The sequence below is a fragment of the Epithele typhae genome, assembly GCF_022376455.1.
Source record: "Epithele typhae strain CBS 203.58 chromosome Unknown BXZ73scaffold_131, whole genome shotgun sequence".
NCBI lineage: Eukaryota > Fungi > Basidiomycota > Agaricomycetes > Polyporales > Epitheliaceae > Epithele > Epithele typhae.
Genome location: NW_025954322.1, coordinates 36,814 through 51,340, shown reverse-complemented (window position 1 = coordinate 51,340; position 14,527 = coordinate 36,814). Strand labels below are relative to the sequence as shown.

At 57.7% G+C, this 14,527-nt stretch overlaps 4 protein-coding genes across 4 annotated transcripts; 2 read left to right on the top strand and 2 right to left on the bottom strand.

The window, feature by feature from the left end:
• Positions 1-1,328: 1,328 nt before the first annotated feature.
• On the top strand, positions 1,329-1,976 carry BXZ73DRAFT_82721 (uncharacterized protein; the record flags this gene model as incomplete). The annotated part of the gene is made up of 1 exon (XM_048023782.1): positions 1,329-1,976. One exon carries the CDS (start codon positions 1,329-1,331, stop codon positions 1,974-1,976), a length of 648 nt encoding a protein of 215 aa, XP_047871460.1.
• A 1,214-nt stretch (positions 1,977-3,190) lies between these two features.
• BXZ73DRAFT_82720 (uncharacterized protein) lies at positions 3,191-4,804 on the bottom strand (the record flags this gene model as incomplete). The annotated part of the gene is made up of 4 exons (XM_048023781.1): positions 3,191-3,571; positions 3,652-3,955; positions 4,155-4,485; positions 4,567-4,804. The coding sequence occupies 4 exons, from the start codon at positions 4,802-4,804 to the stop codon at positions 3,191-3,193; spliced, it is 1,254 nt and encodes a 417-aa protein (XP_047871459.1).
• Positions 4,805-6,807: 2,003 nt separating this feature from the next.
• On the bottom strand, positions 6,808-9,994 carry BXZ73DRAFT_107924 (uncharacterized protein; the record flags this gene model as incomplete). Its single annotated transcript, XM_048017038.1, has 15 exons — positions 6,808-6,892; positions 6,945-7,039; positions 7,097-7,111; positions 7,164-7,349; positions 7,677-7,826; positions 7,888-8,163; positions 8,215-8,310; positions 8,362-8,477; positions 8,530-8,605; positions 8,670-8,690; positions 8,760-9,038; positions 9,136-9,327; positions 9,657-9,711; positions 9,776-9,827; positions 9,892-9,994. The coding sequence occupies 15 exons, from the start codon at positions 9,992-9,994 to the stop codon at positions 6,808-6,810; spliced, it is 1,797 nt and encodes a 598-aa protein (XP_047871458.1).
• A 691-nt stretch (positions 9,995-10,685) lies between these two features.
• On the top strand, positions 10,686-13,777 carry BXZ73DRAFT_93357 (uncharacterized protein; the record flags this gene model as incomplete). The annotated part of the gene is made up of 4 exons (XM_048026650.1): positions 10,686-11,237; positions 11,294-11,584; positions 11,647-13,357; positions 13,425-13,777. The coding sequence occupies 4 exons, from the start codon at positions 10,686-10,688 to the stop codon at positions 13,775-13,777; spliced, it is 2,907 nt and encodes a 968-aa protein (XP_047871457.1).
• Between the last annotated feature and the right edge of the window lie 750 nt (positions 13,778-14,527).

Genomic DNA, 14,527 nt, shown 5'->3' with positions numbered 1-14,527 from the left:
TTCATTGCCAACACACCGCCATACAGATTGCACGCCGATGCCTATTTCACCGCTGTAGCATACAAACCTCACTCAAATTGGCGACGAAGCCGTGCATGGTGTTAGCAGCGTTGCCTGAGAAGGAGAGAGAGACGAGTGTGGCGATGGGCGCGGAAGCAGCCATCTCGTCTAAGTTTGCGCGCAGTGAGGGCAGCATGACGACGCAGGGTCGCAGGCGCGCTGCTCAGGCGTTCAGGACGCGGGCCACGAACGGCGCGAGGGGGTCTGCGCGGAGCGCCGCGACAAGGGCGACACGAACGGCGTCCGATGCACACGTCCCCGAGGCTAAATCCGAAGTGTGCGCGTATGGTCCATGAGCTCAGGGGCGAAGGAGGAGCGCGAACACGACGCGCCCAGATGAGCAAGCGCACGACGAAGCGCAAATCGTGGTCGCGGGCAGGTGGTCGTCCGAGATCTGTGGAGAACCGCGTGGGCATGGCACACAAGCGCGCACGCGCTCGGACAGGCGGACGCACCCGAGGAGGGTTTGCTGCAGGCGCGGGAGGCCTTCGGAGGTTGGCCAGTGCTGCGTCGCAGTCAGTGGCTGGCAAGGCACGGGAGACGCACCTTGAGCACCAGCATGCCCGACGCGGCTGCCGCGAAGTGGTTGTTCCACAGGAAGCGCCTCGCCCCCTTGCCCTGCTCGATGCCCGCGCTGCTGGTGCCCAATCAGTGCCCTCCAGGCCAGAGACTTTCGGGATGGGGTGGGGACTCAAAAGGTCCCGGGCAGGGCCTGCATCGAGCCGCGCTCTTCCTGCGACACGCCTTTGTAGCGCAGCATGGAGCACGCATGGACGACGAGGACGTCCCCGTGGCCGAACAACGCGCCCTGTGCCTGTGAACGTGCGAGGAGGCCCACGAGCGGGGTGAGGTCCGTCGTGAACGGATCTTACGGGAGCCTGCCGAGCCTGTCGGCGTGAAGCTTGAACGCGTCGAGCAGCACGCCTCAGCCGCAGATCCTGTGCTGGGCCTAATCTACAGCGAGCGGGTGCACGATCAGTGCATGGGCCACGATGTAGACGAGGAGCGAGGAGATGGAGCGGAAGAGAGGATGCACTGTGGATCCCGTACTTGGCCAGCTCTGCGCTGACGTCGTCGGGGCCATGGATGCTGAGAGCGCCGTCTTTGAAGAGGGAGCGGTCGACACGCTCAATGATGCCAAACTGTTTTATCCTGTCTGACCACTGCGTGCCGGATTGGGTAGATAGAACGTAGACACAGACACACCATTCTCATGCGTGGCCTCCAACTTGAGCGCCGCGATGTCCACTCCTATCGCATTGCACGCCATGCCCGTGAGGCCTGCCGTGAGTGCATTCCGCTGCCTGCTGTCAGTGGCAAGCTTGGGTGAGAATGTCGTGCGTTTCGAAGAGCGGGACGGCAAAGCTCGACGGAGCAGTCGAACCCTCATGGAGTTCTCCATCGACGCCCTTGGCAGCTGGGGCGACACGGGGAGAACGGCGCAATGCGTGTGCAGAGGCCCATCAGGATTCTCAGAGGCGGACTGGATGCGGGCATTCATGGCACTCACCTCAGCGTTCAGACCCCACCCATCGCCCGAATCCCTCGCCCTAACACTTGCAAAGGCAATTGGCCCATTGGTGGCGCTATCAATCGTCTTCATGGGGCGTGTCGAGGGCGCAGATGGGAGGAGGAGACAGGCGGCCCATATTTGGCGCCCGCGGCATCGCGATAGCGCGCAGCGTGGGCAGGCCCACCGCGTGACCACGAGCCCGCCATGGAATGGCGCTATGGCTTTGAGGAACGCTCCCTCCGTCTCTTTCTCAACGCAAGGTGGGCACAATCCATCAGCACGGTGCCCGCAGCCGGGCTCGAAGAACAGGTTGAGGTGCTCCAGGACCGTAGACGGGAGCGCAGCCGACAGTTTCGACTGTGTGGCGCGCCGAAGCATAGCAAACGAGGCTGGTGATGAGTGAGGCCTGTGAGAAAACCGGAAGCACATATACTGACTCTGTAACTGACGGATCGCCCGCCGCCCTGCCTTTATATTCTCGCGCCTGCTTCCCCATCTCGCCATGTGATTGCCTCCTGCCTCCTGGCTCCTCCCCGTCGCCTCTCCTGCCCGCACTCCCCGCTACCGCGAGCCTCTCCGAGGTCAAGCGCGTCCTCTAATCCGATCCCGCCTTTCTGCTCGTCTCCGACTCGCCCAACCTCCGCGCTCCGCGACCGTAACAATTTGTACACGATTGCAATTCTAGAATAAACAGTCCTCACATTGTCCCACGCAGATTGCGACATCGCGGCCACATGTGAGGAAGTCCTCAGTGTGAGCAACAGCAGCTGGAGTAATACGCAGTAGGCCTCAGTACGGCGCGCTCGAGAAGAGTGCAAGACTATATAATCCGTGCCTGTAGCAATGCGCAATACTGCACCATTTTGAATTATTCGAACGTCACGCGTCACAAGCCCTCCGAAAGTTCGAAATATCTGGGGTCAGTCACGCATCACAAGCCCACAGTTCGAAATCGCTGGATGGGCGCTTCCCGGCATACGCATTAATTCGTTTCGTATGCCCGGAGCATTTTCGGCCTTCTGGGCGTGCTCTGTGCTAACCCGTGGCATAGATGAGTGCTTTTTTTCTCTAATGATGGTGCACCCAGCGTGTTAAAGACAGTCTGGTTCGAATATTTCAGGGTGGTCACGCCAGCCCGGCCCCCAGTTCGAATCCACCTGGCGTACTTGGGCTGTCACGCACCAAGGCCCGGTTCGAATAATTCGAAACGGTACAGTGGAATACAGCACAGAACGAGCAAAGTGGGATGAAAGTGAGTAAAGAAGTGCGCGTTCACCCTCAGCACGGCGCGCTCGAGAAGAGCGCAAGACTGAGGGCAGCGCTGCGCGGGCGGGATGGTGTAAGTGACGAACGCGACTGACGGCTGCGGACTGGCGCGCGTGTATTTCAGCAGGAACGAGAGAACGCGAGGCAGGAAGAAAAGTAATGGTGTCGTAGGATAGACCGTGGCAGAGCGAAAGTCCGGGCGGCATCGAGATAAACATGGGCGCACATTGCGCGCACCACGCGGCGCGGGATCAGTGTGCCGCGAGCGTGGACGGCCAACGTCCGGCGACGTGCCGCTTGCGGGGCGCGGGTTGTGCTCCAGCACTCAGCGTGAGTGTTAGCACAGGCGCATCAATGGGTGCCCCCCCGTTGGATAAGCTCGCGCAAGCGGTCGCCTTCTTCACGCCCGATCTCGACCGCCGTCCGCCTTGTCCCAACGCTGTCGACCCGCCACCACCGTTCAACGCGCATTGGTCCATACTTCGCATCCTCCTCCCAGTCCTTCCGGTGCGTGAAGTCGGCCGCTCCAGCTCGGGGCCAAGACATCGCAATGGCGCGCAGCGTGGGCAGGCTCGTCGCGAACTCCTCAGGGAATGAGGCCACGGCCTCGAGGAATTTCCTCTCTCTCTCGGGACACCCCTTTCCCCATCCCACGGGATGCCCGCAGCCCGCCAAAAAGAAGAGATTGAGGTGCTCCAGCGCTGTCGACCGGAGTGCATCCAGCAGTGCCGACTGTGTGAGGCGTTGTGCGCAACAAAAGCATAGTCAGTGAGCCTGGTGAGAAGGGAGGGGTGCAGGAAAACTGGACTGACCTTGTAGATGACAGGCTTGCACTTTCCCTCTGTGACGGTGATCTCCAGGGAGTGCAGGCGCGGATTTCCCTGCAACAGGAAGGCCCACATCTGCCTCGCGTCGTCCGAATTGCCCGCCGGGGTCGGCGCACTCCACCGCGCCGGCTCCGGGTCGTTCAAGACGCCCGCCGTGAAAACCCCCAGGGTGATAGGCCGGGTGGCGCGTACAAGGGGGGCGAGGAGCCGAGCGTCGTCCGTTTTGACGAGTGGGAAGGAAACCTCGCCCAGGGATACCAGGGGACTTCTCCCAGGCGCTTGGCACTTTCTGCAGGAACGCCGATGGAGCCTGAGATGCGGAGTTCCGCAAGGTGGAGGGGACTCCGGGAGCCATGTGCCGGCATAACCAGCGCCGCGGGAGGGCCCACAGCCGCAGCTGAAGATGGCACGCTTCGACGTTGGCGCAGGCGTCAACGAGAACGGCGGCGATGTCGGGGGGGCAGCAGAGTGAAAGCTCCCTGACTGACGGGATGGTGACTGAGGGGTATGGACCAGGGATGGCCGGCCCCGCCTCGTCGGAGCTAAAGCAGAGAGAGCGCAGTGTCCGGGTGCAGGAGAGGGCGGCGACGAGGGCGGTGATGTCGAGGGTGGCCTCACTAGACCAGGAGTCGGTGAGCTGGATGCGAAGGGTGGTGAGGTTTGGGGCGGCCAGGACCATCGGGAGTTGCTGGACGGTCCTCGGCCCCGTTCCACGGAAGACCACCTGCTCGAGGCGGCCCATGGCGCCCAGTGGGACCAAGCCGCACTGCGGGCTCTGAAATAGTCCGGAGTCGTCGAAGTAGAGGCGTTCGAGGCGTTCTGTCGCAGCAAAGAGGCAACTTATGTGGGCGAAGTCGGGGTCGGTGAGTCCAAAAAGTGTGAGGCGGCGAACGTATCAACCGCGGCGGAGCTCGAGGAAGGGGCCGCTTGTCGATAGGACTTCGGACAAGGCCAGCACTTGGAGGCCGGTGGAAGGGGGCTCCTCGGGGATGTCGACAGTCAGCGATCTAAACGCATCGGGGGCGTGCAAGAAATAAAGCCTTTTCGCGGTGTGGGACAGCGAGAAGGCATTTTGCCCATCCAAGAGCGCGAAGACCATGCACAGGAGCTCGTTGGGAAGGGAGAGGAGGCTGAGCATGTCTGAATGAAGGCCGTATGCTGGGAGGGAGTCGTCGCAATAAAGCCGCTGCGGCAGGGGGGAGACGGGTGGGTTGGTGGAGGGGTGTGGTGGTGGGGCCGTTTATGTATCCGTCCCCTGGTTAGGCCACGTCGAGTGAAGAGTGCGGCTGAGCCGTCAGCGGTGTTCCTTTCTTTGCGCAGTCACGGCCAGAACAAAGGGGCCTTGCGGTGGGCAGGCTCTCGGGTAGCGAGGCATGCGGAGCTTGGCCCCCGGCGGGGATCGATTGCCGACCGGATGGGCGCTGCCACCCGGAGCCCGTCGGAATTCAACCCCCGGCGGGGCTCGATTAGCGACCGGACCAGGGCCGCCTGCTGGCATGCCGTGGGCGTAATCCGACCTCCGCCGGGGATGGCATATCGATGCCCATGGGCTTGCCGCCCACACGCGTGGCTCGAGCGGCGTTCCCCCATTCCCACTGTGGCTGAGACCTAGCTGAGGCGCCGCCGAGCCTGTGGCCCGGGGGCGACGTATCGCGTATCGATGGGAGCGCTTTCCGAAAGGACTGGGCTTCGCGCCCCCTGCATTGTGGCCGCGGTCCCCGCTTGCCACGCGGCGATGAGCCCGTCAAGGGGTCTTCTTTGTCTTGGTCGACGCGCGCTCGCGAAAGCCGGGCCTTTGTTCGCCTTTTGCAGTGCCATCGCGCCCTGAGCATGGTCGCCCCGGCTGGCTGGCCCTCCGCTCTCGCCTCGGCAGACTGCCGCTGCGCTGTTCTTTGAACGTCGCTCTGTGCGTAGGCCGGGGTGCCACAGACGGGCGACGGCTCTCGTGTCATAGCTGCCCATTCCACACAATCCCACGCAACGCACAGCGCGCGCGTGGGTCCCCGCCTCCCCTAGCTTGCGACTGACGCGATCTAGGCCTGTGCAGCATCGAGCAAAAGACCGACGCGCGGGTGGTTTGCCTTTCGACCAGGACGAAATGCGCCTGACAGTTCAAAAATCGGCCCATCAGCGATGCAGATGCTCAGCCGGATGAAATGCATGCTTTCTGCCAGCTTCTATCCGCATTTCCTCCCAGCAGGCGCCCTGCATTGCCCATCACGATGCGCCGTGGCAGCGCCGCGTATGCGTTGCTTCTTGCCGTTTGCCGGACGCCTGTGCGCCCACTCAGCCCGCCCCCCTCTGCGGCGACATCATGACCGGGGCCGCCGTCTTCAGCCCCTCTGAACGCGTCTTCAGCCCTCTAAAACCTTCTGAAGCCTGTGCGTTCTCACTGGGCTTCAACCACACAACGCCCATGCATTGCCCACATCAGGAAAACCCTCACTTGCAAATGAGCACTAGTGAGCACTAATGAGCTGTAAATTAGACGATTAGTTGGTTTGCAATAATTGGTTTGGTTCCCTTGCTAATAAGACACTGAATCTCTAATTAGTGCAAACAAAGACATTAAGTAGTACTCATGGAAGGGTGTGTGCAGCATGCTAGACACCAAATTAGTTCGATATAAACAAGAAGTTAGAGTGAGGATTATTCACTTACTATTGCAGCATTAGTTCGATATAAACCAGAAGTTAGAGTGAGGTTTATTCACTTACTATTGCAGCATTACACACCAATAGTCACACTGAAGACATTTACTTGAACCAGATTAGATGTATTAGCAAAACGAGAAAGTAAAGTAGCAGATATAATCAAGGCGGAGGTCGGCGGCGATATACTATGGCGGGTATAGTAGGCAGTGATACGACGTGCCGAGCGAGCGGGAGCGCGCGCAAGCAGACACGTGGGCATGCAGGTGAGGTTGAGCGCGGGTGAGGTCGAGGTCAAGCAGACATGGACAAAGATAGAAATAGAACGGTTGAGTATAATAAGATGGTGCACGACTCCAACGAGATCGAGCACTGCGTAGAGGGTGGAGATTTGAGGGAGCGTGGACGGGCTTGATCAAAAACGAGGGTGGGTATCGGGTGACAGAACGCGGGTGGGGAATGGGGATCGTGGGATGGTGTGGCGATTCACTCAGTCATCTTCCGGCATGGCAGAGACGTCAAGAAACCGTGGGGCCTTGCGGGTAACCGATCGGCGTCCCACACTAGTACCAGAGCTACGAAGGAAACGCATAAGCATCAAGGATCATGTGAGGTACAAAAGCTTACGTTGTCACTGTCCGATAGAAACCGTGCATGAGGGCGTGGTACTTCGTGACGCTCTGATCGCGTATATCCATGAGAATGTCCATGACATCGTCATACTTGTTAGAATACGTGTTCCCTCAGAAATCCTGCTCTTCGCCAACTCTCAGGTCTACAAGTGCTGCGTAAATCTTGTGTGTTGATAAGCCATCTAGAACGAACCGTGATAATGACTGAGCTTACCGCTGTGGCAACAAGCGCAAGCATCGGCGCAGGAATCTCCTTCTCGTCGGGCTTGCTGGCAACAGACGAGGACAGCGAATCTCTCACTGCATATCCAACACTTGACGACTTCTTGAAGAACGAAGTACGAAGGATGTTCGTGAAGATGGGGTCACTGAATGGTTCTCCGCCGTGCACGATGTCGTTCTGGCACAGTGCAGTGAGTGAGGTGTATGCGTGGGGCGTATGAATGACACGTGGGACGTGCACGCGCGAGGAGGACGTGTGCGAGCAGTCGGAAGTGCACGCATGCAAAGTGTGCGCATGCAAGGAGGACGCGCACGCATGAGAGGGGGACGCGCAAGAATGCGAGGAGGACACGTGCGCATGAGAGGGGGACGCGCGAGGATGCGAGGAGGACGCGCGAGGATGCAAGGAGGATGCGCGAGGATGTGAGGAGGATGCGTGCGCAGACGAGGAGGATGTGCAACGCAATTGGGGGAGTACGAACGGCAAGTGCCAACTGAAACTCACAATGTAATCACAACGGTAGATGAAGCGATCCTCTTCAGTGAGCCAGTCGATCTTGTGCTCGTCCTCTGTGTCTAGACTGAAGAGACCACCCGAGAGTGCAGTGACGTTGGATTTGACTCTCCCACGGAAGATTGGGATACGTTGTGCTGGCTGGTGGTCGAAACGCGATCACAATCTGCAAGTTAAACAGGACGAATGAATCAGCACTCACAATCCCTGAGATCTTCCGAGCGTAGCTTGCATCGGTCTTGAGCCTTGTCGCAACGTCTCGGTCCTTGAGGGCTTCTGCGCACTTGACAAGAGTCTGGCGAATGGCAACGTTGTACTTCTCGGGGCCATCTGGGAACGCGTTCTTCAACACGAGGTAGTACTCTATCTGAGTGATCGCCGCTTCAGCAACGTGTCTGACGCGTAGCGGCTGCTTCCGGAGGTTGTATCGGCCACTGCTGCTGCGCACAGGCTCGATACTCTCGCCATGGTCAATATCCTACCCAAGCATATGAGTATCTGCCACGGCGGCGATAACCCGGACACATACCTCTTCTGCGGAAGAATATTCTTCGTCTCTGGCCTTCTTATGCGTGTGCCCCTCGTCCGACGTATCGTCGTCCGGTGTGTTGATGAATCTTGGTTGCTGCAGATGCGTCAGAACTTTATGATATTCACCGGATGGGGTATCACAAACCTCATCAACTCGGGTCCGTGGACGCTTCATGGCCCCACCATTCGCATTTTTGGCCTTCACTGTGGTCGCCATGGTTGACTGTGAAGCTTTCACGGACGTGGGCTTGCGCGTTGCACCTGAATATCAGCTGCAGTGAGCGCGGGAACGCACACAAGAGTTGGTGCGCACCATAATCAACCGACTTCTGTTGCGACGGACTGGTGTCCTTGTAGGAAGATCGGGACCGCGAGCTGGGATTGGATACCTTTCGCAGAGCAGTCGCAGCGGGCGTGGATACTGGGTACGCAAGAGACGAGCAGAACACTTACCTTTGCCTTCTTGCGCAGTGGCTGAAACGTCAGATATGCAGCGTTAGAATTCATCTTGAGCAGAAGTCGTAAAGACTCATGCAGACTCACCTTCGGCGGCTCGTCCCCATGACCATCATCCTCTGATTCCGACTCGTCTGGCTGCGATGCACGCTTCCGGTGACTGGGAATCTCGGACCTAGATTCGGGCTTGTGCTGCAGTTTACGATTGTTCTTGTTCCGACTAGCCTTCTTAGTAGCTGTAGACTTCACATGCGCCGTCACGGTGTGTTGAGAGTGGCGAAAGGAAGATGGAGGGGTTGAAGGATCCCGGTTGAGGGAGGGGGAGTCGGAATCGGAATCGAGGTCATTTTGAACCCATTCGGCGGTCTAAATAGAGAGACGTGGCACAGGGAGAGGTGATGAAGATGATCGATGGTGAGAGCGAGGATGAAGTAGTAGACAGTAGACGCGAGCGCGCGCTCACCTCGTCTGCCAGGATCCGCTCGAGGTTCTGATCATTCTTTCCCACTAGATCATCTTCAGCCTCGACCTCGCCATTGTTGCCTTCATCGTCCTCATCATCTTCCTCGCTGCCGTCATCAGAGCCTTGCGCTGCAACTTGATGTTCGCCATCGCTTCCTTCAACCTCATTGAAGTCCTGCTCGACGACCTCGACCTGTGTTCGCGGCAGCCGTGACGACTTCAATGGTGGTGGCGACTCCGATCTCTCCGGCTCTGGCTCATGTTCCAGAGTCCCTGCAGCCGAAAAACGTCGTCCTACCTTAGACAAGCTGGCACGAGGTTGAGACTTGCGAGGCTGCTCAGCCTCGCTTTCACTGCTGTCGTCCAGTATAACAGGTGCCTTGTACAATCTTGTTTTCTTCGTGTTATTTGCAGGTGTCTGACCAGTATTTGCAGAGACATCGTCTTCGGAAAAGCGATACCGTCAGTCATGACCTACGGAAGGTACATATAGTCTTACTTTGGTGAGCGGTGGCAGCTGACTTCGACGATGATGTAGTGGTCTTCTTTGACGATTTCGGAACCAGGGAAGCCCAGACTGAAAGAATCAATGCCAGCAAATGCATCAACTCCGATACATTAGTACACATGGTGAGCTGAACACACCACGCTTCTCGAGGGCAATGGCCTTGGACTGACGCTGGGCTCGTGTAGCTGGAACGTGTGTGTAGCGTTAGTGATGCACTCACTGTGAAGGTATGTTACACCGGAAACTTACGTGGTACGTCGTCAGTTGGATGTGTCTGCGTTGTGTCGTTGCCGAGTCCTTCCTCATCCGACTCGTCAACGAGAACACGCTTCACTTGACTGCGGCGGCGCATGGATCTGATCACAGTACTGCACAGGGAGGATTAAAATGCGGAGGAGTAAGGAGGGCGATTATTCGAAGGGGTTAAACCAGAATGAGAGACGGCCCGAGAGAGTGGGACTGCAAGAGGACGAAGAGAGAGGGATTCCAGAACGAACGAGTGATGAAAGGATTGAGTGGTGAGTGGTGGTGTGGTACCGGGAGTAGAGGGGAACGATACTGAGAAGAGTGTGCCAGGTCAAGAGCAGGGGGCTGCGGTGCGCACAAGTTATGTCGGCAGCGGAGTTTGGGGTTTCACCGAGCACAACTCCGACCCCGGGCCTGAAACGTGAGTTCGACCCAGACCGCCTCCTCGCCCCGCTGACACATCGACCAGCTATACTACAAGCCCCTCGCCCTGGGCCCGCACTACTTTGTGCTCGCACTGAGTCGGCCACGCGTCCTTTCACCACCCCACATTCTCACTACTACTGGCCACGTTCCCCTCCGATATGCCTCCTTCATGCAACGGCTGTGGTCGCTCATTCACCGGTCTATTGGGTTACGCAAATCACCTTCAACAAACGACGCAGCCATCATGCGTTGCCATCCGTCTACAGCTCGAGGAATATCAGTCACCTGACGAGCTCTCCGACTCTCCAGGCCCGGACCCCAGTGCGGACGGCGGTGATGAGAACATACAAGCGGTCCAATTTCAAGGCGACATGTTCGGAGACTACAACGAGTATGACTGGGAAGACTACGACGAACACCAGCCGGGTGAAGATCCTTTCGGTGCCGGCGACGAGAACATCGAGCCAGAACTATCGGACGACGCAGACGACGACACAGACGACGAAGATGCCGCCAACTTCGATGCTGAAGGGTTATGGGAGCGTATGCCATCCTCAGCAGCAAGCGATTCGTCCTCTAGCACTGACGGCAACGGTGAAGCGGGCGACAAAACTCCTGACTCAGAGGATCTTGATGCCCATATACGTCGTCGCGAAGAGCGCTGGAAGAAGCAACGTGTGCAAGACGCTCTGCGCGCAACCACCCACGTCGTGCACTTTCCGGACGCGCTTGCCGGGTCACCTGTCCATCTTCAACCAGAACAGACGACCTACCAGGAGACCCGCAGCGCCGTTCAAGCTGGCGAGAACTTGAACAATCTGTACGCGCCTTTTCTTTCTTTTATCGACTGCGCGGTGGCCATGTGGGCGAAAATGCGTGGACCGGGCTCTACAGCGGTCACGGATCTGCTTGAGATTGAAGGGGTGCGTCTTTCACCATGCCAGTCCATTGCCATTCACTGAACAGTATCTGTTCTAAGCTGGCTTCTCGTCTCGGGCTCTCCTTCAAGAACTCGCGGGAGCTGAACAAGATCATTGACACGAAGCTTTCATCGCCACGTCCTCGTTTCAAGCGCCAAGAGATACTCATTGCTGGTGAAGTTTTTGAGGTCTTCTTCCGCGACGTTATCGAGTGTATTCGGGCGCTCTATGGCGACCCGGAGTTCACTGGACTGCTAGTATTCAAGCCGGAGAAGCACTACGCCGACCCAGACCATAACATCCGAGTATACTTCGACATGCACACTGGGAAGTGGTGGTGGGAGACCCAGGTACGTCTGAAGTGTCTTTCCTTTGTTTCTCGCTCACAAGCTCATGCGCATGTGCTATGCAGAAGGCTCTCGATCGAATCAAACCGGGGGGCACAATCATTCCGATCATCATCTCGTCCGACAAGACGCAGCTTACCGTCTTCGGCAACAAAACCGCCTATCCTGTGTATCTCACCATCGGCAACCTCCCCAAGGATATCCGCCGCAAGCCTTCACGCCGTGGACAGATTCTGCTCGCATATCTCCCCACAACCAAACTCGAGCATGTGTCTGTCAAGGCCGCCCGCAGTCGCATCCAAGCGAACCTCTATCATGCATGCCTCGGACAGATATTGAAACCGCTTCGAAAGGCTGGTATACACGGGATCAATATGGCGAGCGGCGACGGCATCCTCCGACGAAACCATCCCATACTCGCCATCCACGTCGGGGATTACCCAGAGCAGCTACTCACAACGTGCTGCAAGTCAGGGGAGTGCCCTCAATGTGACATCGACCGCGACGAGGTCGGAGCCACAACAGATCCCGACCGGCCCCGTCGCGACATCGATTTGGTTATGGACGCGCTTTCCGTCGCCACGTCTGGAACGTCGAGGGAGTTCGTCAATGCCTGTGCTGATGCGCGGATCAAGCCGGTCGCTTTTCCCTACTGGCAGCACCTCCCTTTCGTCAACATCTTTCGTTCTGTTACGCCGGACATCCTGCACCAGCTACATCAAGGGGTCGTCAAGCATGTCATCTCGTGGCTCAAGGCCGCCTACGGTGCTGAAGAGATCGACGCTCGGTGCCGTCGAATGCCTCCAAATCATCAAATCCGCGTCTTCATGAACGGCATCACACGTCTACAACGCGTGACGGGGAAGGAACACGCCGCAATCTGTCGCTTCCTCCTGGGACTTATCGTCGATCTTCCGCTCAGGGATGGGTTCTCTCCGGTTCGACTTGTACGCGCCGTCCGATCTATCCTCGACTTCCTCTACTTGGCTCAGTATCCGTCGCACACGTCAGACAGTCTTGATCTTCTCAAGGCTGCACTGCGTAGCTTCCACGACGACAAGGACATTTTCATCGCTCTCGGTATCCGGATCCACTTCAAGATACCGAAGCTCCACTCCCTCGATCATTATCCCTCCTCCATCACTCTCTTCGGCACAACGGACAACTACGATACACAGTACACAGAAAGACTGCATATTGAACTCACCAAGGACGCTTTCCGGGCCACGAATCGCAAGGACGTCTTTTCGCAGATGACGCTCTGGCTTGAGCGCCGCGAGAAGATGCAGCGACATGCCGCCTTTGTTGCGTGGCGTCTCGACGTCGAAGCCCCAGGTTCTGACGACTCCTCATTAAGGTCATCATCGCCTCTACCCCGACCTACTCCTGTAACACAGAGCTCAGCCCGCATTCATCTTCCGAAGTGGCCGAGCGTACGCCGGGTGTCACTTCGAACATGTCACGACGTCTACGGCACCCCTTTTCTCCGCGACGCTCTTGCAAGGTTTATTGTATCATTCCGCGATTCGACACTCACCTCCGCGCAAATCGAGCGGCACGCCGTGGGGCTGTTCCTCCCTTTCAACGCAGTACCGGCGTTCCACAAGATCAAGTTTCACTTGCCAAGTACACAACAGATGGGTATTATGGATGAGATGCAGGACGTCGCGCACGCACGTCCTCAGCGCACCGATAGGCGAGGGAGGGTCGTACCGGCTAGGTTCGATACTGTGCTGGTGAAGGAGGATGATAGTGATAACAAGCAGGGCATTCACAGTACGTCGTCTCAGTACTCCTCACTGTCCGACACAGAACCATCAGTTGAAATACTGTCGCTCTCCAGAGTACCGCATCGGCCGTGTTCGCCTGGTTTTCACTATCCCGAAGGCCGCTCATGCATTCCTCTTTCCTCGACTTGTGCCTCCACAGCACCTCGCCTATGTAGAGTGGTTCACGGCTTTCACAGAGCCAGACCCAGTGCATGGTATGTACAAGGTCTCGCGCTGTCGAAACGTCAATGGCGATCGTCTCGCAAGCGTTATTCCCGTCACAGATATCTATCGCAGCTGTCATCTACTTCCTGTATTCGGTGCAGTCGCACGTCGCGCTTGGACGAGTAGCACCGTTCTGGATACCTGCGAGTTGTTCTACTTCAACCCCTTCAGTGATCTTCTCATGTACATGACATGTATCTAGTAGTATATTCGCTCTTCTTGATTGACGCAGCCCCAATATTAGAAAAGTGCTTGATAATTCAACTAATGGACTGTCTACACATGCTATCTGAACCAGCTCTGTGTGTCGGAACGACAGCAACGTTGTGCGTGATCTGTACCAAGTGTCCGTCGGTGCTGGCGCCCGTGTTGGAGCTCACGCGCCGGCGCCGCACTCCTTAAACTTCCTCTTCCTCCACCACCACCACCTCCACCACCACCACCTCCTCATCCGCTCTCCTGGCTTGTATGATCTTGTCGCCGTTATTTTCCTCACAACTCTGACACCCTACAAGACGCCGTTTGCGAACACCCAGCTGCTGGAAAGCGAAGATGATCTTCAATACGAAGCTCTGCAGCTTCTCGAGCAAGACATCACGGAGCACATTGTCGGTCCTCGAACAAACACACGAAGACCCAGTATGTCACTCCTCTGCCTGAGGCATGGCCGATCGAAATCTAAGATGGGGTCGGCTCTCGAAAGTGGCCCGCGAACACTTCGCGCGTCCAACTGCTCCAGGTCAGCCGTATCCCCGCCCAAGCCTCCACCATGCACTCGCGCCACCTGCTTCGTCCCACCCCTTCCACCGCGCCCCCGAGGCTCTCAAGCCAGAGCCCACGACGACGACAAGACGCGCAGAGAAAGCAGAACGTCTCCTCGCTGCCTTATCTCTACCCGAACTCCCCCCGCATCCCCACCCGCACAAGGCGTGCCCCAACCCGAGATCTCGGA